The sequence below is a fragment of the Varanus komodoensis genome, unplaced genomic scaffold, assembly GCF_004798865.1.
Source record: "Varanus komodoensis strain SLA01 unplaced genomic scaffold, ASM479886v1 scaffold55, whole genome shotgun sequence".
NCBI lineage: Eukaryota > Metazoa > Chordata > Lepidosauria > Squamata > Varanidae > Varanus > Varanus komodoensis.
In genome coordinates this window covers 3,207,652-3,235,560 of record NW_025336157.1, presented here as the reverse complement: position 1 = coordinate 3,235,560, position 27,909 = coordinate 3,207,652, and the positions used below count along the sequence as shown (strand labels likewise).

General features: G+C 51.0%; 2 protein-coding genes across 4 annotated transcripts in view; both read left to right on the top strand.

Annotated features, from left to right (window-relative positions):
- Positions 1-1,268: 1,268 nt before the first annotated feature.
- Positions 1,269-20,979, top strand: B3GAT3 (beta-1,3-glucuronyltransferase 3). Of its 3 annotated transcripts, none has more exons than XM_044448641.1 (7): positions 1,269-1,386; positions 2,435-2,524; positions 3,623-3,800; positions 4,706-5,036; positions 5,760-6,050; positions 7,018-7,112; positions 20,928-20,979. In XM_044448641.1, exons 2-7 carry the CDS (start codon positions 2,443-2,445, stop codon positions 20,944-20,946), a joined length of 996 nt encoding a protein of 331 aa, XP_044304576.1. In that variant the 5' UTR covers positions 1,269-1,386; positions 2,435-2,442; the 3' UTR covers positions 20,947-20,979. The 3 variants fall into 3 exon arrangements, with proteins under 3 accessions (XP_044304576.1, XP_044304578.1, XP_044304577.1); XM_044448642.1 differs by lacking the exon at positions 1,269-1,386 and adding an exon at positions 1,548-1,628; XM_044448643.1 differs by lacking the exon at positions 20,928-20,979 and having other exon boundaries at positions 7,018-8,597.
- Positions 11,775-27,909, top strand: part of EML3 (EMAP like 3) — a 29,772-nt gene continuing 13,637 nt past the window's right edge. The window contains exons 1-6 of the mRNA XM_044448640.1: positions 11,775-11,860; positions 20,928-21,101; positions 21,334-21,430; positions 22,419-22,985; positions 26,277-26,384; positions 27,731-27,759. Of these exons, the coding sequence (XP_044304575.1) occupies positions 11,830-11,860; positions 20,928-21,101; positions 21,334-21,430; positions 22,419-22,985; positions 26,277-26,384; positions 27,731-27,759 (1,006 nt within the window). The 5' untranslated portion in view covers positions 11,775-11,829. The remainder of the gene's footprint in view (positions 11,861-20,927; positions 21,102-21,333; positions 21,431-22,418; positions 22,986-26,276; positions 26,385-27,730; positions 27,760-27,909) is intronic.

Sequence of the window (27,909 nt, the reverse complement as noted above, 5' to 3'; positions counted from 1 at the left end):
GTTGTGGTGCTGACGTAAGAGCTTTCTCCAGACATATCCTCAGATGGAACTTCCATACACTTCAAACATAACCCAAATATTTGGCAGTATTTTCTTACTTGTCTCCATGGTAAGGAGGCCTGAATAGGCTAGCCAAAACCATGACGGTGTAATAGTTCCAGAACCCCTTTCTGTGGTTCACCACTTTTATGTAGTCTGTATTCAGTGCAAGCTTTAAAAGGCTAAAAAAATTCAACAGCCCCCACCCCCAATCGACTGGTGGGAAATTGGAGATTCAGCAGATAATGTAATGATCATCTAGGGACATAACCCTCTGGTTTTTGCCATTTGGAGAACCCGAGCTATGATTAACTCTTTGCATGGTGGTGATGTGAAGACACTTTTGGGTTGGGGGCGAAACTTGCTCACGTACCCAAAAGGGGTACTGTGTGCCACATGCCCAGAGGTATTTTGCTGAGATTTCTTTGCTTGGCAACAAGGCATTCTGCATAAGTTCAGAGGCACTGCCTGAAGTGTCAGAGGGTTTTTTTTGGTGGGGTGGGGGTAAAAATAGCTGGCAGTCCCTAGCTGGAGTTCTAACAGCCTGTCCTGAGAAACAAAAACAAACAAAAAAGTTGTGTTTCTAGAGTGTTTACACGTTTGCCTTTTTCAAGCAACTGAAGAATATTTCATTCCCTTGCATTCTTAGAATCAGTTGCTTGTTTATTTGATGGGCTAACTTTTGAAACTGGCACATGACTATGATCTGAAGGTGCATGACAGTTGGAATATCCTAAATATATGATTCATTAAACACCTCCATTAGAGATAGGAATAGATTGAATAATGTAAGAATGCTATATCCAGATATCTAGAAAGCATTTATTTCTTACAAAGCCATCTTATATTTCTGAAGTGGTCAAATTAGGAATACAGGGTGCATCTCACTGAAATGTAACCAGAGAATATTGAGATCTATATCCGATGTGGATATTACTATTTTCATTATTGCATTTCTATACCGTCCACAGTCAAAGCTCTCTGGGTGGTTTACAGCATTATATCCAAACATATATAGAAACGGAGGGAAAGAGAACCTTGTAAGCCGCCGTAGGTTCCTTTTAAAGAAAAATAGGCGGGATAGAAAGGTAATAGCCTGCACTAATGCAAATAAAGACGTATTTACCAATTGCAATAATCGTTGAAAAAAGGCATCCTGCAGGAACGAAAGGCCGAATGGAAGTAGCTGCCGGGGGACACCAAATAAGGACGGACCCCGCACCGGAAGTGGTGAGATGGCTGTGGCGAGAGCAGAAGGAGCGCCGGGGGGCCCGGATACGGCGGGGGCCCGTTGAGGAGCCGAGGACTGAGCCCCGCTCTCCCTCCTCCGGCGTTCACGGACGCGCGGTGAGCCTCGGCCATGGCTCCGTCGCCATGGCAACGGTGTCACACCGTCTCCGCGCCGTGCTTCCCAGGAGCAGCGTCCGGTGGCGGGTGGGGGGGAATCCGTGTAACCGGGGCCGGGGCATGAGGGGAGCCGCCGCCGCCGCCGCATTTACGGGGCAAGAAAGAAATTATTTCATTTTCCGCCCCCGCCAAGGGCTGCTGAAACCCCCCGTGCTGCTCCTGCAGCAGCTGCAGCGCCGAAGGTTGTCTTGCATGGAAAAAGCATTGGGTGGGAGGGGGATGCTAGAGGACAGGGGGACCCGGTTTCTTAAAATACGAGTCAGGGTGAGCAGGGTTGGCCGTGAAGGCAGTAGATAAATAACCCCAAAATCCGCATTCGGGTAATGCTGTCTTTCTTAAGCCGAGCCTAGGAAAAGCCCGTGTGGGGTAGTGATTAGAGCCCTGGGCTGGGCCTTGGGAGGTCCGCGTGTTCGAGGCCCCACTCTGCCAGGAAGCTCCCTGAGGGGTTTTGGGTTAGTCGCGGACTCTCAGACTGACCTGCCTTGCAAGGTTGTTGGTGTGAGGATGAGATGGAGAAGATGAGGTAAGGCACCTTGGCTTCCTTGCAGAAAAAAAAAGGCAGGGCATAAATAGTCTACCTAGAGAAGCCAAATAGCAAAGTAGCTTCTGAGTTCTCTAGAACTCTTTTTTAGGCTAAGACGGGCTTCTCCAAACTGATGTGCTCCAGATGTTGCTGGAGCACAACCCCGCTCACTCCTGACCATGGGTGCATTTTGTCTAGGACCTGTAGCAATTATAGGGGGCAGTACCAGATTGGGGAAATGCTGGACTAGATGAATCCTAGGGCCTGGGTGGGCAAAAGGTGGATCGCTAGATATTTTGGATTTTCTAAATGGTGTTTTGGAATACCAGAGTTCCAACCCATGAAAGACAGTATGGAAAAGGGTAGTAGTGGAAAACTTTCCATCTCACATTGCTGGCCATTCCCAGGATTCTGCAAGTCTTACTGAAAAACATTCCTGTGACTAAGCTATGTTTTCTCCTTCAGGTTTTGCAATGAAGGTGAAATTGAAGAACGTTTTTGTCATCTATTTCCTGGTTTCAGTGATCGGTCTAATGTATGCGCTTCTGCAGCTGGGTGAGTGGCAAAAGAGGAAGATGGTTCTCACAGTACTAAGAATATGAAAACCATGTTGCTGGATCAGTCCTGTAGTTTATCCCAGACACTGCCTGAATCCAGAGGTTCCAGGTAGCTTTTGTGGCTAATTTATTCTCCATGCATTTGTCTAAATTCTGCCTAAACAAGAGCCTCTTACCTTGTTAAAGTTAACTGCAAGTCAAAGCAACCAGGCCTAGACATATTTATTAGGAAATAAGCCCCACTGGGACATAATGGGATTTACTGCTGTGTGAACATGCATAGATTTAAATTGCAAAAAATCTGCATTTGCTTAACTCACCCTAAGGTAGTTAAGGGAAAAAAAGGAGAGAAGTTCCACTCTCTTGCCTTTCTTCAGTCTCAGTTTCAGGTATAAGCTCCGAGGGCCAGAGAACTTTTACCCTTCCCTTATATTTTAATATTATATAAGATATTGTTGGTGTTATATACAATTGATATCTGACCAATTATATAATTGGTCATTGGTATCACTGTGAATAAACTGTTATTTTGGTGATGTTTATTACTCTTAATTATTTTATTTATTTATTTATTAAAACATTTTTATGCCGCCCCATTCGCCGAAGCCTCGGGGCGGCTTACAACAATAAATTAAAAAATAATTATAATATTAAATTAAAAAATATAAACATTAGATTAAAAATACAAAAATACAATATAAAATTAATTATTTATTAAATGTTGTTTATGATGTTTTGAATTTTGAGTGGCGTTGTTGATGGCTTATCAGCATCAATGTACTTATATTATGTTGTATTTTTATATGGTTTTTGTCCCTGTTGGACACTGTTCAGAGAGCTTTTTTGCCGTATGAACATTATATGAAAGCTATTAATTCCTAAATATTTTGCCGGCAGAATGGTGCATAATGTAACTCACCTTTCCCCAACCAGAATCACTCTAGATGCGTTTGACTTCAGTTCCTTTCAGCCCCAGCCAGCAGGACCATTGGGCAAGGAGGATGGGAGCTATAGTCCCAAAACACCCAGGGTGGGTGAGGTATCAGCGACTATTTCCACCGCAGCTGTTTGTTGATGTTTCTTCCTTTGGCTTTAGGACAGCCCTGCGACTGCACCCTGCACCTGAAGTCAGCCAGTGACCTCCTGCATGCCAAGGAGAAGAAGCTCTCCCAGCTGCACAGTGAGCTGAAGCGGCTGCAGGGGCGAGAGAAGGCGCTGGAGCCCGCAGAACAAGAGCTGTCGGTCATCTATGCCATCACACCCACCTATGCTAGGTAAGTCTCCAGAACCCTGGAGCTCCACTCCCACTCCCTCAGACTGGGGTGGGCACCTTGCAGCCTTCCAGATATTTTGGCCTGCCGCTGCCTTGATCCCGTATTACCGGCTATGCTGCTGCTTAGGCCTGGGGGGAGTGCAGGCCTGTGCAGCTGGAGGGCTGCATGTTGCCTCCTGGCCCTGGCACACACAGGGATGGTCGATCAGCTTGACCTATTCTGGGTGGGGAGGGTGGGGGTCACAGTTTTGCTGAGTATATACTTTGCACGCAGAAGGATTCATGTGCAGCCTGTCCCATTTCTGGTTTCTCAGACTAGGGAGAGGTGCTACTAGTAAAAGGGTGCGGTTGCAGCCTAAAAGGACTAGTGGTACCACTCAGGATAAAGGAAACTGTGCATCAGTTTGCACCTTCATCTGCCGCAAGCTTTTCTATTTGTGCTCATATCGAGTCAGATCCTTGGCCTGGCTAGCCTGCTCTTATTGACAATGTACAGCAGCAGCTGGCCAGATTTCTGGCACGAGTCTTTTGCTGCCCTGCCTGAAGATTCTGTAGGTTGAACCCAGGACCTTCCACATGCCTAGCAGGTTCTCCACCATTCAGTTACGGCCCTTCTGCTAAGAATAAAGTAAGGTTCTAGTCCACATGGTTCTGAATGTGGCACTGATTTACATAGGAATCTAGGAAGCAGCCCAGCCAGCCCAAGACTCAGAAGAGCTGCTGTCAGTCCAAGCAGACCAGCCACCACCAATTTGGCATCTTCCTAGCAGGTCCTCCAACCCTCCTGGGGGATGCTGGGATTGTAGAAGGCTCGGCGAAGGCTGGAGTAGGCCACTCCATCCTCAACGGCCAGGGGTGCAGCTCTGTCTGAGGCTGTTCCATTGACTGTCCCTTCCTCCTCCGTAGGCTTGTCCAGAAGGCCGAGCTGGTGCGCCTTTCCCAGACCCTCCTGCATGTGAAGAACTTGCACTGGATTGTAGTTGAGGATTCGCCGGTGAAGACCCAGCTGGTCTCCGAACTGCTGGCCCAGAGCCGCCTGCGCTTCACGCACCTCCACGCGGAGACTCCCAAGGAGCACAAGCGGAAGGAGAGCGACCCCAATTGGCTGAAGCCTCGTGGGGTAGAGCAGCGGAACCTGGCGCTGCAGTGGCTGCGGGAGAACCGCCAGCTCGGGGACAAGGGAACCGTGTATTTTGCAGACGACGACAACACCTACAGCCTCCGGCTCTTCGACGAAGTGAGTGCTGCAGGGTGGAGGGGTGCGGCAGAGTGGCCGGGAAGGAGCCAGAAAGGCCGTGGGAGGAAGCAGCTCTGGGTGGGCGTCTCAGCATTCTTGAATTTTCCGGATCCTGCCGTTGAGGGGCTCTGGTGCCCCCCCCCCATTGTGTTGGGCTGCAGCTCCTGCCATCCCTGTGGACGTTGGCTGTGCCAGCTGGGGATAATGGAAGTTGCAGCCCAAGTCATCTGGAGGGCACCAAGAAGGGGAAGGCTGGTGTAAAGGAACAAACTGGAATAAGTCAACCTGGTTCTTATTTAGAAGGAATATTTTCTCAACCCCTAAAGAACATGGGATGAGGGTCAGCCCATTTTAAAAGTTTGAAGCACCTCTGCTGAGGCTTCCTGAAAGCTTTAGAACAAGATCATGCCGGCATTTTTGATCCGGCCCTTTTGCTACTGGAACGTGGCCTCTGGAAGCTTCTCAGAAATAGACCGCGGCTCTTCAGATTGTCTGCCCTCCTGCCTCACATAGCTTGGGCATAGGAGGGCTACTGGGGTGCCTGTAGGCCTGGGTTAGACTAAGAGCAGGGACTGAGTAGGCTGTGAAGCAGAGATCGGGGCCCAGGTGCATCCTAGCCTGCACGGCCTGCTGTGGGCCTAGCTTCCTCCTCCAGCTGCTGATGCCGAGAGGCCCTTCCCAAATTCTCTCTCTCTCCCCCGATCCCCACCTGTCTTCCCCCAGATCCGCTCCACCAAACGCGTCTCGGTGTGGCCCGTTGGCCTGGTGGGCGGCCTCCGCTTCGAGCGCCCCCTGGTGGAGAACGGCAGAGTCGTGGGCTTCTACACCGCCTGGAAGCCCAGCCGGCCCTTCCCCATGGACATGGCCGGCTTCGCCGTGTCCCTCCCGCTGCTCCTGGCCAACCGGGAGGCTCGCTTCGACTTGCAGGCCGAGCGCGGCTACCTGGAGAGCAGCCTGCTGCAGTCGCTGGTGTCGATTGAGGAGCTGGAGCCCAAAGCGGACAACTGCACCAAGGTGAGGGCAGGGGGAGGCACTGGCAGCAGCCGGGGGATGCGGCCGGCTCTGCTTCTCTTCCTCTCGGGGTCAGGCCTTGTTTCAGACTTCAGTTTCTCGCAGCCCCGGCCAGCCGATTTTCGCTTCCTTGAGTCACAGCGGTCCCAGGGCAGCTGGGGTCTGGACCAGGGGCCCCCGTAGGGTGGCTGCCATCAAGGAGCAATGCCTGCAGGTGGGGGACCCAGTTTGGACAGCGGCAAACTCAGGGGATCCCCCCTCCCAATTCGAGATCATGGCAGGCACCCCCATCTGAGGGTCTCAGTGGCCACCTGCACTTTCTTTCCCTCTCCCGCTTGTCTTTTGCCCCAGCTTTTCTTCTCCCAGCCTTGCAGCCTGAGTGGCAACTTCAAGGGAAGCATTGTGTTGGGAGGGGCCTTTGTTATTCTCAGCCTTCTCCAACCTGGTGCCCTTCAGTTAGGCCGGACTGTGCCTCCAGCATCCCCATGCAGCCCAGCCGTTTGAAGTGTCCGCCTGACAGATAAGGACGGTGCTGGGCTGGGAAGGCTGCTTTCTTTATGTGGTGGAAATAACCTGCCCACAGCACAGCAGACGTTACCTGCGCAGTTTCTCCTCTCTAGCTCTTGGGCCATTTTCCTTAGTTCTACCAGTGAGGGCCTCCTCTTTTTATCCTGTAATAGGTAGAGGCAGCCTTCAGACCACTTGCCTTGAATTTGCCCTTTACAGGCACCTGGCACCAGGAACGAACCATCCATTTGCCCTTTTGTGATTCCAGTTCTCAGCCCCAAACAGTCGGGCTCTTTGCCACAGCGAAATCTGACAGGGTGGCAATGGCTGGAAACAGGCCGCCAGACGGCCTAAACCTGCCCAACCCTGTTTTTATGGGCCATTCCTAGATATCTGATACTGATGGGGAAAGAGGAGGAGTAAACCCCGAGGCCCTCACCCTCTTGCCGCCGGCTTCTTGCAGGTGCTCGTGTGGCACACCCGGACAGAGAAGCCCAAGATGAAGCAAGAAGAGCTGCTGCAGAAGCAAGGCCTGGGCTCCGACCCCAGCATCGAGGTGTGACTGGGGGACCCCACGCTGGTGAAGTTGGCAGGATTTCCCTGGGACCTGGGGAAGAGCTGGGGTGAGCAGCCGGAGAGGAAGAGGCGCAGCTGCCGGCCCTGTCCCTTGGCCCTCATCCACGGACCTGGCACCCTGGGACCTTTTTTATTTATTAAGGAAGAGCTCGACGTCTGTGCCCCTTCCCAGGTGGGGTGGAGGGGACACGCCCTGCCTCCAACGAGAAGAGTCTTTTCCTAAGTGCTGCTACACGCGCGCCGGGAAGGTGCCTCCGTTTCAGTGCTGCTGTTCCCCTCTTTAAATTCCCCCTTCCTTGAATGCTGCTTCTAGGGGAGAGCCGCCCAGCCGGCTTTGGCCCTGCCCTGCCCTGCCCTGCCCTCCCCGTTCCCTGCACCCTCCGTGCTTTGCTGGATCTGATTCCTGCAATACAGTTTACCGGGCCGGGGAGACCGAGGCTCTCAAGAAAACCCACAAACCTCACGCCTTACCCCCTCAGTTTTAGCCAGGTCACCCCCCTCTCCATAGCCTTCCACAAACAGAAACTAAAATGGGTGGGAGAGGGCTTCCAAAAGTCTCAGATTCCAGACCCGAGTGGTCATCTAAGGGAGAAGCAAAGGTGCCTGTATGTATTTGCAGGCTAGGCGGATTTCGGGGGGCTGCGTTGGAGGTGGCGATGGCCCCCCGTCCCTTTGCCAACCCCAGTCCTTGCACCGTCTCCTCTCAGCCCTTCCCAAGCTGCGGGCCCGGACTTGGGGAGGGGCCGGTTCCTGTCCCCATGAGCCGCCAAGTTCTTTGTGTCCCATGTGCCCCAGCTGCATGTGCTGGAGGCTCGCTCAGCAGCATGCATGCTCAGTGGTCAATAAAGCGCATCGATGCCCACTGCTTCTGGAAGGGCCTTCCGTGCCTCAGTCTGTCTCCGCCAAGGGGGATTGCTGACCGCCCCTTCTTGGGCTGCTGCCCCGTGGCAGGAGGAACGGGCTTCTTCAGTGTTCAGTGCAGGGGGCTGCATCCCGGTGGCAGCATGGTCGAAGAACCGGCATCTTTATTCATTGCATCCAGCTTTTTTCTGATGGACTCAAAGTGGCTCGCATCTTTCTCCTCCTCCTGCTCTCAATCTTCTCCCCGCAGCAACAACCCTGTGAGGAAGGCTGGGCTGAGAGTCTGGGACTGGTCCAAAGTCACCCTGTTGGCTCCATGGCTGAGCGGGGACTCGAGCCCAGATCTCCTGAGTCCCAGTCCTACACTCATAACCACTCAATCTATTAACTGCCAGTAACAAAGCCTTGGGAGAGGAATTTTACTCTTTCTCCGGGGAGAATAAGTCACAAAGGCCCAGGGAAAATAGTAATGACTCCCCTGGGCAATATCAGTGGGGCTACTTTTCTGCTCCCCTGCCCTGTGTATTCTCCCACTTACAGCATGAGGCTGTTTCTACTTTGTAGTTTAAACCAAAACATTAAAACCCTGCATTTAGGGAAGCCAAATCCTGCACCTGGCAGAGGTGAATTCTGTGATAGGTATCATTGTCTCCTGTGCTTGGGAGGGTGGGGGACGGCTTGGGGAGGAGCATACAGGGTTGGGAAGGTACATAAGCTGTGCTTTCGTGGAGCGATAGCCCCCTTCCTGCCTTTCACTCTTTCGGCCCCGTACCTTCAAGCATATCTTTGCCACTGCGAGGGCCGGAATTTGGGAGACTTCAGTCCTGCACGGCCGTGCTTGCTCCAGCTTTTTGCCTTTCAGTGGAATATAAATTTGGGGTGGGCTGGGAATGCTTAAGCTTCCGTCTGCAACCTGATGTTCCTGCTGCTTGCCTTCAGTGCCCTGCAGCTCTTTGGACCTGTCATCCTGATGGGATCACATCCGGCCTCCACGCCCTGGAAGGGCAGCTGGAGAGAAGGACCGTCACAGCTGAGTTACCACACAAACGCGTTTTGACACGTAAGAGCTGCAGCCCGACCTTTCAGGGACCAGATTCTGGGAGCATAGTCCATTTCTTATTAAGATGGTGCCATCTTGGAGGTCTGACGGACCAGTGTTGTCTTTTGTTGAAGGCTCTTTCAGGTATAATTTCAGAGAAACTCGTGCAGGAGGGTCCATTGCAGCAGTGGGGGGGGGGGGGGGCCCAAAACCCCAAAAAACCCAACAACCCCCGGTTGGGGGAAAGGGGCTTTTTGGGGCCCCCCCCCCCCCGGATGAGCCAATTGCCCCCCAGGCCTGAGTTTCTCCATCCCTCCGTTGGGAGAAGATCCTTCAGCAGCTTCTGTTTTCCCTGTTTGCAGAATTGCAGCTGCTGGCCAGGCCCAGAGCCAACAGACCGTCGCTTATCTGTGCAATGTTTCCCTTCAGACTTCCTCCTTGAATGCCCACTTGGGAATGAAAAGATTCTCAGCCTCTTTGTTCTCTTCCCAAAAGAGAAGGTTCCCGGCTGTAGCAAAGCAGGGGAGCAGGACTTCTAAAGTTTCTTTCTGGTGTTTTGTGGTTTGGCAAAGGATCTGGAAACCAAAGAATAATGTGCAGCCGTGGTGAATCAGGTTTTTTTGTCTGTTTTATGAGATCAGCTCAGTGAGGGATGCTGGAAATTGTAGTCCTCTATCTCTGGAAGGTACCTTGTTGGGAAAGGCTGCGTAAAAGGGTCAATCCTGTGTTACGGGGTTGAGGAACTGACTGCTTTCTAGGCTCTCTGGGTACATGCAAGTTCAGTGTCAGAATGTTTAGGGTTTTTTCGGGAGGAGGTGAGCAGAGAAATCAGGACTCCCCATGGTGCTGACAGACACAGGTGCAGAAAAGCTGAGAGGCCATGAAAGTGATTCCCCAGAGGGCATGAGGTTCTGCAAACCAAATTAAAAAGTCAGACCAATCTGCAACTATGAACCATTCCAGCCAAATGGAACCTCCTTGTTCAGCAGCAGTCTACCAGTTACCAGAGGCAGGAAGGCAAACAGCAAGGCAAGGCTGTTCTCCTCATGCCCTTTTTGTGTTCTTAGCTATGCATCTGGTTGCCCACAGTTGAAAACTAGCCGTTTGACTATGTTAGGTTCTTAACGTAAGGGCCTGCTTTCGATGGCACCCACACAGGCACACCCCTTCCCTCCGCCATAGCTCCCTTTAGAACTTTTCCAAAAAGTTAAAGAAACAAATCCATTTTCATGGATTTCCTTTATTATGGTTCTAAACTGACATAACACTTAATATTGCATTTTTGATGGTTTTAACAGACAAACATGCACAGAACACAAAGACATACAAATAAAACAAAATTAATAATAAAAATCCAGGTTCTGTGTTACACCTCATCATATGCTGCCAGATGCTTGAGAGAAAGGTCTTAGCCTGGTACCTGGCAGGTAATGATGTTGGCACATTGTGGAAATTGTCCCAGAATTGCGGGGCTACCACGGAGCAGGCCTCCTTTGTGGCTGGCTTGCCAGTCTTCATCAAAGGGAGGCCCCTGGGACTTAGAGAATGGATAGAGTATACAGAGAAGGAAAAACAGATACGGAAAATAATGTGGGTGCGTTCTGCTCAGTTTCGAATTTTTAACTCACTTCAGTAGTAGCATCATTGCCGCAACAGGGATAAAATGGACTTTGTTTCTGCTGTCCTCAGCCCCTGGGGAGCTCTCGGCTGTCATTGTGTCATTGTCGTCCAGCTTTATTTATTCTTTAAAAGACACTTTATTATTTTCTGCACCAGGCCAGCCCTTTTTTTATTTTCCCAATATTTAAAGGTTGAATAGTTGTTTAAATTGAGATTTTATAGAGGATGTGATGCTGTGCTTTCACTGTAGGACTGTCCTGATACTTCCTGTAATAGGACTGGATAGAAAAGCTCTATATAAATAAAATTCTGGGAGGGGCTCATAGAGCCCTGGACTTTGGCCCCTAAAGGACCAAAGGACCTGGCTATTTGAAGCAGTGCCTCCTTCCATATAAACCTGGCTCAGAGGTCCTTCTTTGGGAGCCCTCCTTAAAGATCAGAAGAGTGGCAACCCAGAGAAGGGCCTTCCCTGCGGTGGCACCTCAACTTCGGAACTTGCTTTCCGGCAAGGTGTGTCTGACACCAACGCTTTTTCCCTTGTCGGCACCCGGCCAACCCCGTTTAATTTCCCCATTATTTTACGTGCGGCTTCATGTTTTCACGCTGGACTGTGTCGGTTGAGTGATGCTGTCCCATATTTCTATTTATCTATCTCACGGTGGCGCCGCCCGAGCCATCGCGAGGGGCTCCCGGCACTTGGACCGACCGGGGCAGCCGGCGCGGCCGCTCTCGCTGGCCAGCCCTGCCCTGCCCAGCCGGCGCCCTCCGAGCGCCTCGCGGGGCGCAGGCAGTCGCGGCCCGCCCCCCCCCCGGGGGCTCGGTCCCCCCCCGGGGGGCCCGTCCCCGGGGGCCGGTTCCGCCGGAGCCCCGGGCCGTCCCGCCCGCCCGCCGCGGCCAGAGGCGCGGCCGGGCAGCGTCCCCGCGCGAAGGCGCACCCGCGACGCGCCATCCTCCCGCTGCGCGCTGCAAGGGAAATGACATACCGCCCTCGCCGCTTCCTGGGGGTGGGGGAGCCCGGCCCCGGCGGCACGATCGGCGCGGGGCGGGCGCTGCCGCCGCCGCCGCCGCCTCCTCTTCCTCCCAGCCCTCGGGACCTCCGGCGCGTCCAGCCGCTGCCCTGTCAGCCAGAAGGAGCGGCGGGGCGCGCGCGGGCGCGGGGCGCGCCGCTGCTCGGCCCCCATGGACGGCTACGCGGAGCTCAGCCCCGACGGTGAGCCCGGCTGCGCCGCTGCCGCTGCTGCTGCGTGTGTGTGTGTGGGGGGGGTGCGGGGCTGCCCCCCTGCCCCCCGGCCGGCGCGGACGCGGCCCCCTCTCCCCGCGCGCGGGGGCGCCGGCGAGGCGGGGGGCGCCGGCGAGGCGGGGGGGAACGGGCTTTCAGCTGGAGCAGCGCCTCTTTCTCCCGGGGCGCCCGCTCCCCGCGTTGGCTCGGGCGCCCCCGCCCGCAGACAGGTGGGGCAGCGCCCCCCCGACGGCATGAGGCTCGGCTCGGCTCGGCAACGCGTGTCAGCGACCTGCCTTTATTTACTTGGGAAGCGAAGTCGGACCCGCGCTTTTTTTCCAACTCCTGCTGGACTTAGCCAGTAAAGAGCGTTGTGTGGGGGAGGAAAGGGATCGGTTTAGCCCGGCTTGAGATCGTGTGCGTATTTACTTCGGAGTAAAGTCAGAGTCCGGCTGGAACCGATGCATGCCATGCCAAGCTCGCGTTTATGAGGGAGTGCGCTCCATCGGAACAGGCTGCCCTAGATGTATGCGCGGGGTTGCACCGAGACGGTGCAAGACACTTGCAAGATGCAAAGCATCGCTTGCATTCCCTTTGCACACTTCGCCCCATGCTTTTATACTTGTTATTGTGCTTCGGAGCACCTAAGACTGCTAGATGGTGAGTTTTGCAGAGATTCCGAGAATGCTGCCTTGCAGAGCAGAAAATAATCTTGTTGATGTCTTTAAGACAGTTTGTCCTATGAAGAGAGAGAGAGAGGTGTATATTGGATGTGGTGTACAGTTACAGAGGAAGTGGGGGCTGGCTTATGTGGAAAGGGTGTGGGGAAGAACACACAGTGTGAATCTTGTAGCTTGCACGCTTGGGTCAACATTGTGCGTCAGCATCACAGGGGAGTGTGTGTGTGGTGCATTTGACGGTCTGTGTGAGCGGAATTTCCATGCACAAAGGCACTGCAACCTGTGCACATTTCATGCATGCACACAATTTCCATTTTCCCAAGTGTCAGACATGTACACCTTTGCTAGAATCACAGACTGGTTCCCCTTTCTTTTTTTTAAGGGGCTTCAAGACTGGTTCCTCCCCTCCCTTGCCTCAGCTCATACGCGTAATGTGAAAGCTCCTAGGAAATTACAGCACTGCCAATTCACTGTGGTTTTCTTCCGTCCCATTCTCTGGGCAAAGACACCCAGAGTCTGGTTTCTTGTCTGTGATCGGTCCTGTATGTAAACACACTCAGGCATGCCTCTGAATACTTCCTATCAGTCCTGGGGCATTGAGGAAGCTGCAGATTGCAACATCCAGAGTTAAAGTCAGTGGGACAGGGTGAGGCTGGAGTGGGTGCAGGGCAGTTTCTGAATCCTATGAAGTCACAGAGCCTGCAACTGAATTTGAATCTGCTTTGGGTCCCACCTGTTGTCTCTTTATTGACTGCTTGAAACATAAAAGATCCCCCAGCCACTAATGTCTTTAAAGCTCAGGGCAGACCAACATTTCTACCAGTTTTCCATGTGCACAACAGTCCTGCAAGGTATGACCCAACTTTCACTTCCATTTTATAGATGGGAAATTATGTTACCTTGATCACATTCATATCCAGCTGTTTCAGCTTGAGGCTTACAGTGCATGGGTTTCTTCTTCACAAATCTCTCCTCTTTTCTCTCTCCTTTTTTACTTTTTTCATCTGTTTCCTCCTTTTACTGCTTTTTTACTCTTCATTATGGATGAGGTAACTAACATATACTAGATAGTTCTTTATGTGTAACTAAGTTAGACCTGCAGTTTTTTTTCCCCTCTGTTTCCTCAGAAACTTATCAGAAGATTACTCATGTGATGGATAGGATTTCCTGAACAACTGCTCAATTTACGGCTGCAAAATTTCCTCCACAATACACAAACAGAGCATATATTTGGGGGACTGGGGGTGAGACGGACAGAAGCTAGTAAGAAATCTCTAGGGGATTTACAGAAGATTGGCAAAGATTTCTGACTCCCATTTATTTGACGGTAGTCACACACCCAAAATTATTCAACGCACCATCCTAAAGTATATCGCTAAAACAAAAGCTGGGAGGAACCAGGAATTTGGTGAGGTGGGGCTGGGGTGCAAGTCACAAAACTAATTTCTGGGCTCAGATTTTTAAAATTCTGCCTTTTTCACCAGATCTTGGGATGGTGATCAATCTTACTGCAAAAGCAAAGTCAATTTTACAAGTCTACGAATCACTGGTGCAGAGTTCATTATCTGGTCCAAAGTGTCTAACTGCTTAGGGCAGTGTTCCCGAATCTTTCGCAGGCCGCTTTGGTTCTGTGATGAACCAAATGGTGCTTTTCTGCCCTGTTTTAGAAGAAACGATGTTCTGCCTGGCTTAGCAGAATAGCTAAACGTGTGATTTGGGAACTCCCCGGTTCAGGTCAGAGACCCTCAGTGGCTGCATCAGGCAAAACTTTTTCTCTTGGCTCCATATCTCTCTGCATGCTCCATCAAAATAACAGCACAAGCCTACCTTCCAAGGCAGTTGTGTAGATGACAGTGTATTTGACCTGCAGTACGTAACTGCTAATTTAACCTCTCTGGTGTCTCAGAAACAAACTTCTTCTTTGCTAGTGCAATGAGCAGATGTCTCCTGTTTTGATCCTAGCCCAAGTTTCAGTGAATTCTCACCTGCTGGGTAAGAACTACCTCCATCTTAGGTAGGTCCTGGCTTGGGTTCAAAGATTCTTAGGTGTGGTATTTGTAACAAAACTTGTGTGGAAAGGGAAAGTGTCTTTGGGTGCTGTATGAATGTATTTCTTCTGTTGCTCTTTTCTGGGAGTCTGCGTCACACATATGAATGTTGTCCTCCTTCCTTATATTAAGTGAATAATATATTTCAGTTTAATTAGTGATAACTGAAGGGGAAAAAGATGGGAGAGAGGGTAAGTTCAATCATGGGGCCTTGCAACCAGCACGGTGAACTCTGAGGGGCTTGGCTTCTAGATAGCTTTTTATCCTTTATCATTTGGCCTACTTCTGGTAAATATAAAAAATTCACAAGGTTGGAGGGTTTATTTGGGATAAATTCATGCAGAATCAGTGAGCTACCTCCGGTTTCTCGTTTGTAGATATATGCTTGTGTGGTTGGTTAGGGTGTAAACATTACATGGAAAGAACAGAGTGGAAGTACCACCTTTTTAAACACATCGAATCATATGTATATGCCCCATGCATTAGGAGAAGATGAGGAGGAGAAAGATTATACAAACCACTGTGGGTTTTTCACAGAAAAAAGGCGGGGTGTAAATATAATCAGTACATATCAATCAATAAAACTGACGTCAGCATGCACTGGTTGGACTTTTTGGTTTCACGAGACTCTGTTGATTTCGCTGCAGCAGACTTAAAGCAACTGCCCTTCTAGAAAAAGTAACTAGATCAACATCTTGTCTTATACAGAAAAGTTTATGGTGTCTATAAACTGATCTCCCCGCATGTGCACGGATGTCGACAGCAACCTCTTCTTGCGTGTTTTCTGTGTTTTCCTGCTCCTTCTACTTCTTTGTCCTTAATGCAAGTATCTCTTGAGGGGAAATGCCACTTTCTGGTCTCTCCCTTTTCTGGAAGCATCCCAAGAAAATACAACTCTTGTTTTCCCTTGGGGTCCTATTTGGGCGTCTCCATCCGTCACCCCTTGGTTAAAGCTATCATCTGTGAAGTGGGGCTAGAGAAACAATTTATTCAGGGTTTTCTGGTCTTTCCTGCACATCTCCTAACCTGCCACACATTCCCTTCTCCCTTCTGCAGCTCACTTCCCAGTGATAATATGACGACACGGAGAGGTACATTTCCCTCCTTTCTTTCCCCATTTGCAGTGTAGCTACTGGAAATGACGGCATGCTTACTTGGAATAAAATTCTCTCCTCTCTGAGTTATGTGACTTGGTGTGCGGAGTGTTGGGGTTAAGTGCCTGGCAGATGCCTCGCTTTTGGCGCGTCAGTGAGATGCTTCCCTCGGTGCAGGCAGGGAGAGGCTGGGAGGTTTAATTCCTCGCATGAGCACCTTGCACAAAAATGTCACCCAACATGTTTAGCAGGGAGGATAGGGTGTGTAAGATTGTGGGGGTGGGATTTCCTGTGGGAACATGGAGAAAAAGGACGTTCTAGTGTTTGGTTTTGGTTTCTGCGCAGACATCACAACTCACCGATGTCTGGGGAAGATGATTACTTCTTTATTATATTTATAGCCAGCCTTTTTTCCTTCCAAGGAATTCAAGGCAGCTTGTATAATTCTTCTCCTGCTCTCGGTCTTATCCTCACAACAACCACCCTGTGAGGTAGGTCAGGCAGAGAGTCTGAAGTTACGCAGTGAGCGCCATGACATGACTTGAACCCAGATCTCCCAAATCCCAGTCCTGTACTCTTAACCTGTACACCACACCGGCTCTGAGTTTTGGGTGCAGGGCAGAAAAAATGAGGCGTGGACCCTTGGGGCTTTGTCAGAGAAGGGGTGACAGAAAGAGGCCAAAACAATTGTTGCTTTCAGACGTGATTCCATTCCTGCATCTTTTAAAACACATCTCATTAAATTTCTAGATGCAAAGATGAAGTTAAAAATTGCATCAGAGTTCAGTAGGTTATTGCAAAGGAAGGCAGGACGCGCTCCAATGGAGCAAAGCTCAGGGAACCAAGGTTCAATTTGGATGCCAGGAAGCACTTTCTGACAGTCAGGATCCCGAGGGTGTGGAATGGCTTCCACGGGAGGCCGTTGAGGCCCCATCGGTGAAGGTGTTCAAAGATAGTTTGGACATGCAGATGGTGGGCATGTTGTGAGCAGCTTCGGCTGGTGCCGGAGGTCAGACTAGATGGCCCGGGAGGCCCCTTCTGACTCGCTCTGTTTCTATATGATCAGCTGCTTTGGAGGTTTACATTCAGGTTCTTCATAATAACAAATTTTGTTTAGGCCTCATGGTTTTTTTGGGCAGATGAGGGGAAAAAGAGAGAAAACAATGCTGGAAAGCTGGATCTTTCGTAGCCAGATAGAACAGGGATTGATAAAAGAATACTTTTTCTTAAGTGCTTTACAAACATTTCTTGTGGCAATGTTACAAAGTTGGTAACATACACAAACATCCAACCCTCTTCTTGTATATTATACTACCTCTGAAATTAGGTATTATGGAGGGTTGTAGGATCTAAGAGTGAAACAGCTTGTTTAAAGGCCAAATAATGGAGGAAAAATTCCATGAAATCCACAAACAACTGTTGATTCCCCCAATGTTATAGCCAAACCACGTCCCCCCACCACAGCTTTCAAACTGAGATGTCAGGCTGGACTTTCCACTTCATAACGCAGAACCAAGAAACAGCCACTCAGGAGCAGAAAATAATTTTAGGCACGTAGCAAAGGCCCATGAGATCCCCAGTATCCTGCAGACATCTGAGGGACCCATTTCAGAAAAAAGCAGCTGAGTGAGGATTCGAACTCATTGCCCTGATTTGCTTTTGGGTGGCAGAAAGTCCTGTTCCAGCATCTGTCCAGCCATGACTCTCTCCTCCTTGTCCTCCCAAGTTGGCTGTACAGGGTTGGGAGGGATGTGAATTAAAAAGGTCACAAAAAAAGCCTTTTTGTTCACCATGCCTTTTGGGATGAGTGTGCGGAGGAGGAAAAACTGGACAAAGCCGAGCCTGTATGGGGGTATTGTTCCTCCTTGAAGCACATTTGATTTCTATGCATCTTGGCACGGGGAAGGAGGAGGGGAAAGGGGGAGCTGAGCCCTTCCCAAACAAGAGTCTCCGTTTCTTGTACCAGCTCCTTGGATCCAAGCCTCTTTTATGGCCCCACATCTGCATGTTGGATGTAGGCCTACATTGCCACCCACTTCTCCAGTTTGACTGCCAAAGACCCGGCTGGCTGGGGGCTTGGGGAGAACGGTGGTTTCATCAAAGGAGTTTGTGGCTGCCTCCAAGAAGAAAACAACCCCACTGCAGCGACAGTTGGCTCAGACAGGAAAACGGTTTGGCCCGCCCCGTTGCCAGCTCCCAGTGTTTTCTTTCCATGACTTCCAACTGGTTGTGGGTACCCTGAAAAAATCTAAGCACACTCGTTCACATGTAGGTCCGCTGCTAAAGCAGACCTGTTACATTAGCTGTGTGGACTCACAAAGGGAAATCTGCACCTGGACACTTCCACGCAACTGTGCCAGCTTTTGGGTTCCCTGGAACAATTCCTCAGGCTCAGTGAGCACGGGATGGGAGCGGAGACAGAGAGGCCCCCAGAGTCAGCTAGACGGAGTAGTGGGCTTGGCACTTGCAGGGATGCTGTGCTGGGACTCTTTTTATTAGCAGGGTCCCGCTAATACCTCCTGCTCAGAATTCCTTGTACCTTCTCGGCTTGGCGGACATCTTCCTAGTAGATCGGCGTGGGGAAGCGCTGCCTCGGTGGCGGAGGATTTGTGTGGTAGGCAAAGGATTTTGGGAACGGCTTGGTCTCGGATGGGTAATGATGCTCTGGTACCTTCATGGGGACATCCTTGTCCGAGGTCTGCTGCTGCTGAGGAGAATGCTGCCAGGACTGTTTTGCGGGTGAATCCAACCCAAAAATAACCCATCTGTCTCCCCTAGGTACACCTGGACAGGAAAATTCTCCTCAAAGGTTGCATAGCGCTTTTCCATTAGATGTGACATTGAATATGTGTGTCCCCGGTTCTCTGCCTCCCCTGTAAACAGCCCTAAATGAGACCCCAAATAGGGGCCCCGTAGTCCTCGGCCTCTTCTGCCCACATGCTTTTATTCAAGGCAAAATTCTGTGGCTGACGGTGGTGTCAGAAACGTCTGAGACGCGAGCCGTTTCCTTCCAACTGCCATGGTCCTTCGCTGCCAGTACAAACAACGCTGGCCCGGCGTGAAGCAAGGCCCGGGCTTGCTGCCTGCAAGATGGAGGCCACGGCAGGAACCAGGAGACCTCTGCTTTCTCCCCCTCCCTTTCTCAGTGAACTGTGGTATCCTCCGGGTTGGGAAACTGCAGCATTTCCCCCCCGTTGGGTTAATTATGGTCCGTGGTGGGTGTCCTTGGTTTTGTTTGCGAAGGGCAGAAATACGGACTGGCTCTTTTCTGTGTTCATGAATGTGAGAGGCAGTGCAAGACGCAGGAGGGAAAGATGCAGGGATGGGTGGCCAGGCTGACATGCCTCCCCCTCTTTGCCAGATGGGGGGAGATCATGTATATAGGGCAGAGGCATGGGACCCCCAATCCATTCTTCCCAGGTTCTGCAGAGAGTCCGTCCTGTTTCTCCAGCGCTGGGGCCTCCAATTCGGCCCCCAATTTTTTCGTGGTTTTTCTTGGCTTTTGTGCAATCCGCCCCCCCCCCCCACCGCCCAGTTTTAGAAGGTTGAAATGCCCTCTCTGAGGCTTAACTTAGTGGCAAGAATAGATTTAAGTTAAAATATGCTTTAAAAAACAGTTGCGCCCCGTTTGCCTTTGACTTTTCACCCCTTTTGCCGAAGCTGCCCGCCAACAGGTTGTGACTCCAAGAGCTTCTCTAAAGCGGAGTTCACCCCTTGGACTAGAAAGGGTTCCCAGCCTTCGTGCGGGGTTACTGGTGCCCGTGGTGCTAAGGGGGCCGTGTGTGCTATTTGACAGAGGACAGTCCTTTTATCTTAAGGGCTGAAAGAGGATTGCCCTATATTTGCAGGTGTCGTCTGCATGAAGGGCATGTGCAAAATTTAATGCAAATTATTCTCTTCTGGCCCCTTTTTTGATGTTGCTTTTCCTATTTTTCCCAGAATGCATTACCTAGAAATGTAGGCCTATCCCAACCTTTGGGATTTTAAAATCTGAAGTTCAGTGAACACGATCCACAGATTAAACAAATGATTTATTTAAAGCAGTGCCAAATTAACTTTAACAGAAATGAACTCATTGAGTATTAGTCCATGACAGCCAAAATCAGAATCTCCTAGCCTAGTGGCAGTGTATCTTTTGAACAGAAAAAATTCTTTCCAGCATTGGAAACTGAGTACTGGGTGAACTGGAGCTTGGTTTCAACTACTGAGGCAATATTTACATTGAACTTCTCCAATCTAGGGATCTCCAGATGGGTTGCACTACAATCCACATCATTCCCATGCCCTATGGTGGATGGGAGCTGTAATCCAACTTCCGGAGGGCTGGAAAATCTTGCTTTATGTTCTTAGGCAAAATGTCATTTATATACAAGGGGAACGGAGTCTGACTCTGCTCCATTTCATTCATCAGAACACACAAGATTCACAGAAAGACAAGATACACAGTGATTGTGTGTGACAAATGTAACAATACATAAAATGAGCAATCAGCATCCATGCAGTATCTGCTGCAACGAGTAGTAAACCTTCATTAAGAATTGAATTGGGTTTTTTTGAAATAGGAATATCATACACGTTTTCTTAAAAAGCCACAGTGATGTCTCGACAGAGCAATGGGGACCCCCACCAGAAAGACCCTGCTCCTGGTTCCTTCTGGGACCTGGTTTCTTACCGGGTGGCAAACAGATGCCCAGGCGCTGATTGTAGAACTCAAGCAGCCTGTAAGCTGCATCCGTTCCTTTAGGTAGCCTGGACCTGATCGATTTATTTATTTATTTTATTTGGGAAACTTGTATGCCGCCCCCTTCGCATAAGCCTCGGGGCGGCTTCCAACAAATAAATAACAATACAAAAATATAAAAATCGGATACATCCAGGCAATAAATAAATTAGCAATTAATTAAAATAACGTTTAAATAAAAAAGTCTTGGCCTGGCGCCGAAAAACAGATAACGACGGATTTAGGATTGCAAACTCCAAAACTGGCATTTTCGACTGAGCCTGGAAACAGTCAGTCAGTCCACCTAGCTGACATATCAGTGGTGCGATGTGTCCCAACAGTTTTGGCCACACGAGCATTTAATTCTCTCGTTTTTCATTGCCATCCGATGCTCCCAAGTTGTCTTTAAAGGCGGGATCTACACTGAGGGTGTTGTATTAGCCTGTTGTGGATGTAGCTCCCCTTTGGTGCTTGGGTCTAATCGCCGCTCGCTCGGCGGCTGCTGTCTCCTTCCAGGCGAGAACCTCTTGGATAACGGCGACGGCATCTCCCGTCAGCCGCACTGGCTCACCGACCTCGATTCGCGGCTGCGGAGCCAGGAAGAGGAGCTGACGCTGGTGAAGTCGGCCCTGGCCGACGCATTGCGCAGGCTCAGCTTCTATGACCAGCAGATCCCGCAGCTGCTCCGAGGTGAGGCCGGTGGGGACAGACTGGCAGCTGCGGCACAGTGGGGGGGTGCTAGGTTTGGCCCAAAGGGGGAGGGGGAGCGGAGGATCCCCGAGGACAGTGTCCAGGAGGGGGACTGGCTGCCAGGCCTCTGGCATCCGGAGCCGCCTGCCCTGGGTGAGAGGGCATTGGGGGGGTGGGGCGCCCCACAGAAGGGTTTCCAGCTGTAACAAGGGCAAATCACGTTTTCCCACAGTGAATTCCGCCGTACTGGATGCCAGAGACCCGGCGGTCCTTCCGCAAGGCAAAGGTGCGCTCTGGGTGCTGCCTCCGGCGCTCGCCAACGATTCCAGGTATTTCTCCCGCGGCCTTGCGAAGGAAGAGTTTAGTCCTTCGCAGAAGCAGCCCTTTGGGTATGTGACAAGCGGGGGCCACCTACAGCCCCACTCCAGCCTTCCTCTGCTGCAGATCTATTTCTTATAATTGCATCCCAACATTTTTCCCCAGAGGGGCTTCTAGCCTCCTCCTCTTCCCCCTTTTCTGTTCACAGCAGCCCTGTGAGGTAGGCTAGGCTGCAAGTCAGTGCCTGGCCCAAAGTCACCCATGGCAGAGCGGGGACTAGAAGCTGCATTACCTGAGTCCCCATCCCTCACTAGGTGGAAGGGACTATCCATGGCTACTAGCCTTGCTGGCCATGGCTACCTCTTTCACCAGAGGCGGCCTGCTTGCATATCCCATTTGCTGAGGAGCTGGGCAGGAGGAGGTCTTACACCTGTCCTGCTGGAGGGCTCCTGTGGGCAGCTGGTTAGCTACTACATGTGCAGAGTGCTGGACAAAATGTACCCTTGGACCGATCCAGCAGGGCTTTTCTTATGTTCACTATAACCACCACATCACACTGTCCCTTGGCTTTAGGTTCTGAACAGGCGAAGGAAAAGTACCGAGCTCACTGCGACCTTTGGCCTGTCACTCAGTCTCAGCCAGGCCTACCTTGCTGGATTGTTGTGCGGATAAAATAGCAGGGGCAGGGCACCTGGGCTGCCCAGAATTCCTGGGCAGGGATTAAAATTTAGCAGGAATCAGAGCTAATGGATACCCTGTGCCCAAAGGAATATTCCACGGAGCCCGTTTACTCTGTGACTAAACATTGCAACTAAGGAAGAAGTGCTTTCTTGAAGTGAAGGTGTTATTTGTCAGCCTGAGTGACAGTGCCAAGAGTCTGCTATCTAGAAAGATCCCTCAGCTTTCCGAAAGACAAAATCCGTTTTCTTTTGAGGGGGACGTATCGTGGGGGAATGAAGTGACTAAATCTGTCTGCATCGGGGGGCTGTTGGTTTGCAGTTTGCCCGGCACGCAGCGATCGGGGAGCCGGGAGGATCTGGTACCCTGGACCGAAAAGGCGCAGGGCTTCCGGGTCAGTGTTGGGACGCAGACCGAAGAGTCGACTGTCCTGACGGTGAAGCAGGGCGAGCTGCTGAGCAATGGGCAGCTTGACCAGGTGGATGGCGGTTCGGTTGTTGGCAGCAAACCAGGCCAGGCCGGAAAGACGGACTGCGCAGGGGACCCGGTCAACCCACACGTTCCTGAGCCAGCAAAGAACTCCTTTGGGTCGTCCGCTGACGGGGGGACCCAGGGCTTTGCCTCGGAGGTGCAGAAAGTCCACGAGAGCCCTCGGACTCACGGACTCGGTGGCCATCTCCCAGGCTCTTGTCCCCACAAAACTCAAGATGTGGGGGAACCTCCCCCCGAAGACAGCACGGACCCAAGGGCAGGGCAGCCCCGAGCCCCAGCTCAGCCCTGGGGGCAGGAAACGCCCTCCCCAGAGCCCCTGTCAGAAGGAAGCGGCAGCAGCACCGCAGCCTCCCCGGTTCCAGCCGTTCAGAGCTTGATGACCAGCAAGAAGGAGCTGTGAGTGGATTTCCCAACTCCTGGGGGAGTTGGGAACCCGGGAATTGGGGGTGGGCACTGATTTTTCCGTGGGTTCGTTTCATCCCAAAACGGCTCCCAAAAGGGCCAACAAGCACTCAGGACAATGAAGGCAGCCCTTGCTTGCAGGCTAAAAAGTCATGGCACACGAGGGAAAGCGATGGGGAGGGAAGAGGGGGAAACCAACCAGGGCGGTGGAAGAGCTGTGTCAGTTTCTCCTTTGGGGTAGTGGTGGGTGAAGTTTCACTGACGGGTCAAGTCGCCAGGCTCGTTCGCAGGCAGCGCCAACTGTGGCTTGGCATTACATGCACCGGCCTGGGGCACCTTCCCTCTTGCACTCTGGGTCAGTTCCTCCCTGGTTCGGTGTCAGCCCGCCTGAGTTTCCTGCTCCCAACAAATGGCAGGCATTAAAATAGGAAACGGCTGCCGAAAATAAGCAAGGGGCTTAAGCATCTTCCAGTGGGGAAGCATTACGGCGTCTCGAACTGTTGAGGTTAGAAAAAGGGCAGGCGAAGGGGAGAGATGCGGGCATTTAGGTCCTGTACGGCTCGTCCCGGACCCCGAAGAGGGCACCCCGTGAAGCAGATGGGAGGGAAGCTTGGGACAGGCCAAGGAAGGACTTTTGCATAGTGGAGAGTTTGGCCATGGAATTCATTTTTGCAAGAGGTTGTGACGGCCACCAACTGGCCCGATCTGAATGGCGACTGGCCCGATTCTCGAAGGGGGCGGCTCTCTGTGGCTACCGGCCCTGATGGCTCCTTGCCACCTCCAGTGTCAGGGCCCCCTGCTGATATCCAGCAGTTGCTGGGGGTGAGAAGGCACCTTGGATCCACCCGGGCTGGGGATGGAGCACTGTGTGGCAAGCTGGACTCTTCCATCGGGCCGTCCGGGGGCGGCAAGGGGAAAACATCAAGCAGCCTTTCAAGAGGGAGGGACGCCCCTTTTAGCCGCCCTCTCCAGCTTGGTGCCTTCCAGGGGTGTTGGACTGCCGCTCCCAGCATTCTCAGCCTACAGCCATGCTTGCTTGGAACTGTGGAGGTGGTAGTCCGATGCCTCTGGAAGGCACCAGGCTGGGAACGGCCGTCCGAGATGCTTTATTGGCACGCTTCCCCCACTCCCTGGCGACGTCCTGAGGTCTCGCTCACTCGCCCACCCACCCCTTTCATGGCTGATTGAAGGTTTGCTATAAACCAGGCCTATTTGCAGCTGTGGGCGCGTTGTCGCTCCACACCACAAGGCCAAAAGTGGCTTCTCTATGTTGGGAAGAAGCTTTCCTCGGAGGACAAGCGCCGCTCCAGTGCCCCAGCCAAACTGGCCCCACGGGGGGAACAACCTAAGCTTTGCAGGTGCGAACAGAAGTACTTCTGCTCAGGATCCCACGGGAAAGCTTGCCACCTGTGCTGTGCAAGGGAGCATATGTATACCCATCCCTCCCTCCCCAGCCAGCATGGCTGAGCTCAGGGATTATGGGGGCCGCAATCCAACACCGCTGGTAGGCAGCGGCTGGATCACCCTTGGGGTTACCCCACTGGGGCAGTTAGTTACTTCAGCACCGTCCCTCCGCAGTTCTCCGACCCGGCACCCTCCAATGTGTGTGGCGTTTTTTTTGAGCGGGCAGAGGGTGGCCCGGCACATCTGGAGGGGCTGGAGGGAAGCAGGTGGGGGAACGCTGCCTGGTTGGTTGCCTGGGAGTTGGGAACACCTTCTTTCCCAGTCCTGGGGGTGGCTCGGGCTGGACCTTGCACACACAGTGTGGGCTCTGCCATTCAGCACGTTTTCTTGCATACAGAAAAGCAGCTGGTGGCATCTTTGTGTCCAGGGACCTTGTACCCCATGCCAGTCAAGTTATATTTTTACCGGAAGTGGGCAAGCCCACAAACACTTCTCCCCAGTGATAAAAATCCAGCTACCATGATAAATTACACAGTCAACAACTGATCGCTCTTTCATGATTCCCAAAATCCACTTGTGAGCAGATCCGGCCCTGCAGCCCTTCTCCCAAATCCAGGAGCTCCTAAATTTGGAGTTCCCTGCTGAAGTTATTTTTTAAAAACAGTTAACGATCTCTTCCTAATCTCACTTTGCATTTAGCAGAAGACTTTTGTTCAGGACTTGGGTCACACTGCGAGTGGACAGAGAGAGTGTCCTGGAGATTTAATGAAGCTTCACGCTGTTTTATTTACAAAATATACACTTGGTGTAGGAAAACATCCTGCAGACAGTTCCAGTCTGCAAAATATTTATTTATTTATTCATTCATTTATTTAAAGCATTTCTATGCCGCCCCATTCGCAAAAAGCCTCAGGGTGGCTTACAACATTAATAAATAAACATAAATAAACAGTTATATAATTAGAGTTAAAAAACCTGCAACATCTCGGCACGTACATTAAAAACCCAATAAATACAGTTCGTAAATAACATTGCTTCCCTCCAAAGTGTGACCTTGAAACACCCAGGGCTCCTTTCCAGCCACAGAAAAACAGAATAATATCTCCTTTTATGCATTTATTGCCTTCTTATCCTGCCCTTCCTTCAAGGTTGGGGGCCAGGGCCTTTTTCCCTACTTCCACCCCACCAATTGTTTGGTTTCCAGTCTTCTGTGCCTCTCCCCCTCATTCTCTTACGGCTTAGTCACTGGTCATAACAAAATAAACCTAAAATACGTCGCCATTTTTGATCCTTCGCTTGTGACATGTCCGTCACTGCCTTGCAGCCTCCGAGAGTTTCTCTGAAATGGAACTTGTTTCCAGGTTTTAATTGTAATTGTAATTGTACTTGTTTTATTTATTTATTGCTGTGAGCCATCCCGAGGCTAGGTAGTAAGGGCATATAAAAACTTTAAATAAATAAATAAACTTGGTCCTAGGTGGAAAGCAATGTGTAACCCCTTCTCTGAGGAATTTATATCATCCTTTTCCCACCCGTTTGATTTGTGGCTCCAAGGCAGGCTAAGAAATACGTCTACGCTGGATTAAGTCACCAGGGCTCCTGGCCACGATGGGAGTTGAATTTGGGCCTGTCTGCCTGAGATGTCAGTACTGCCCTAGACTCTTCTCCTTAGCCCAGGACTACAAGTCTTTGGTAGCTGGTAAAGCTTAGCCTTGCTCCCTTGAAGCATCTTCCCGTTCTCCATCCTCCTGCTAAAGAAACACATTTACCCACAAAGCCACACTCACAAAAACTAAAGAAAAGACGATTTCCTAATTTAGGAAATGCAGGACATGTTGCAAACAAGGTCCCTGTTGCTCCAGTCTCCCTTCTTCTTTCCAGGCTGCGGAGAAACAGCTCCTCTGACAAACCCGCCCGAGCCAAACAACACCTTTCCAAGAAGGCTGCGTCTTCGGCGAATCTCCTGAACCGCTCCAGTAGCCTTGAGAAGTGAGGGCTGACACATACACACACGAAGGGCATCACCCTTGTTCTCAGGGAGGGAATTGTGTGGGATTTTCCCTGTGTTTTGGGGGGGTGGGTGGGTAGGTGGCAGTCTGTGCACGCTCAGAAGCACTGTGTTGTCCCAAAATTGAGTTCTGCTTTGTTTACCTCTGGGCTCTCCAACGTGGTGACTATTGGTGCCAATATCCTATCGTCACACCGTTGGAAGGGGCCTAGCAGGCCATCGGGTCCAACCCCAGCCCAATGTAGGGCTCACGTCTCCCATCCTAATTCTGACCAGGCCTGACCTTGCTTAGCTTCTGAGATTCCTTTGACCCCTGTCAAGCAGTCTGATTTTTCTTTCATTTCTTCACATTAAAAAGTTATTAATATTTTTTTTTTAAAACGGGAGGCTGGTGCACAAAGGACTGACCTTCAGCAATACCCTTCTTTGGGTTCTAAAGAGGTATTTTTGAGCGCTTCAGAGCTCAAAAGTAACTTCCACCATTTCTTATTTGGGCAAGTTTTAAACTCAGCTGTTGCGAAATGAGTGTTCTGACTGCAAATATCCACCAGGGAAGCCATTTTATGAATGGGAAAGTCCCTACCCCATGGCAGGCATTTCGTGAGGGTGCCCATGGTATTCTTGCAAAATTCCAGATGTGTCCCTCCTAAAAGAGGGTCTGAGACCCCTGTATTTGGCATTTGCGGACCAGCTTATACGAGGGTTCTTCAAAAAGTTTCTGCACTTTTAAAAACTCTTATTTATTAAGAATTCAAAAAACAAATGACATCACTTTTCTACATCGTCACCTTCCTTTGTGATGCATTTTCCCAGCATTGTACCAAGTTTTTAATGCCATCGCAAAAAATATATAAAATATATTAAATATAAAAGTGTGGAGATTTTTTGAAGAACCCTCGTAGAAAGGCTATAAGAATTAAACCTACATGAGAACTGGGAGGGAGATAATTAAAGGCATTAAAAAAACCTTGGCAGATGGAAAACATGTTTTCGCTTGGTTGGATGATACGAAGAGAGGTGCCACGGCAAAAAGGCCCTGCTCTTTCTCTTTGTTCACCACCCACCTTACACGAGGTGGCAGATGCACCCAAGGGAGAATGTTCGAAGGTGAATTGTTGGTGCTTCTTGATTATTTCATATAAGTGGTATACGCCATTCACGCCTGTATTTTCGGGTAGATGTGCAAGTTATTTGTGTCCACCCTGCTGGAGCAGCCGGGGAGGGAAAACACTCTGGGCATGCTCCATAGCTCTGCTTACTCCCAGAATTCTGCTTTGCCCTCTCCTTCTAGGCTTCCCACCTTAATGCTCTTGTTTTCTTCTTGCAGCCGTATCAAGGATCCGTCCCTGAGCCCAGGTGAGCACTGGGAGGACATACCTGCGAAATGGGGCCTTGGGGCTTCCTGGTGTAGAGCAGGGCCAGGTGGCCATCCTCCCAGGGTGTGTGTGGGAGGTAGAAAAATGCACAGGGAGCGAAAGTGGCGCTTTTGCAGGTACGTCATACAGG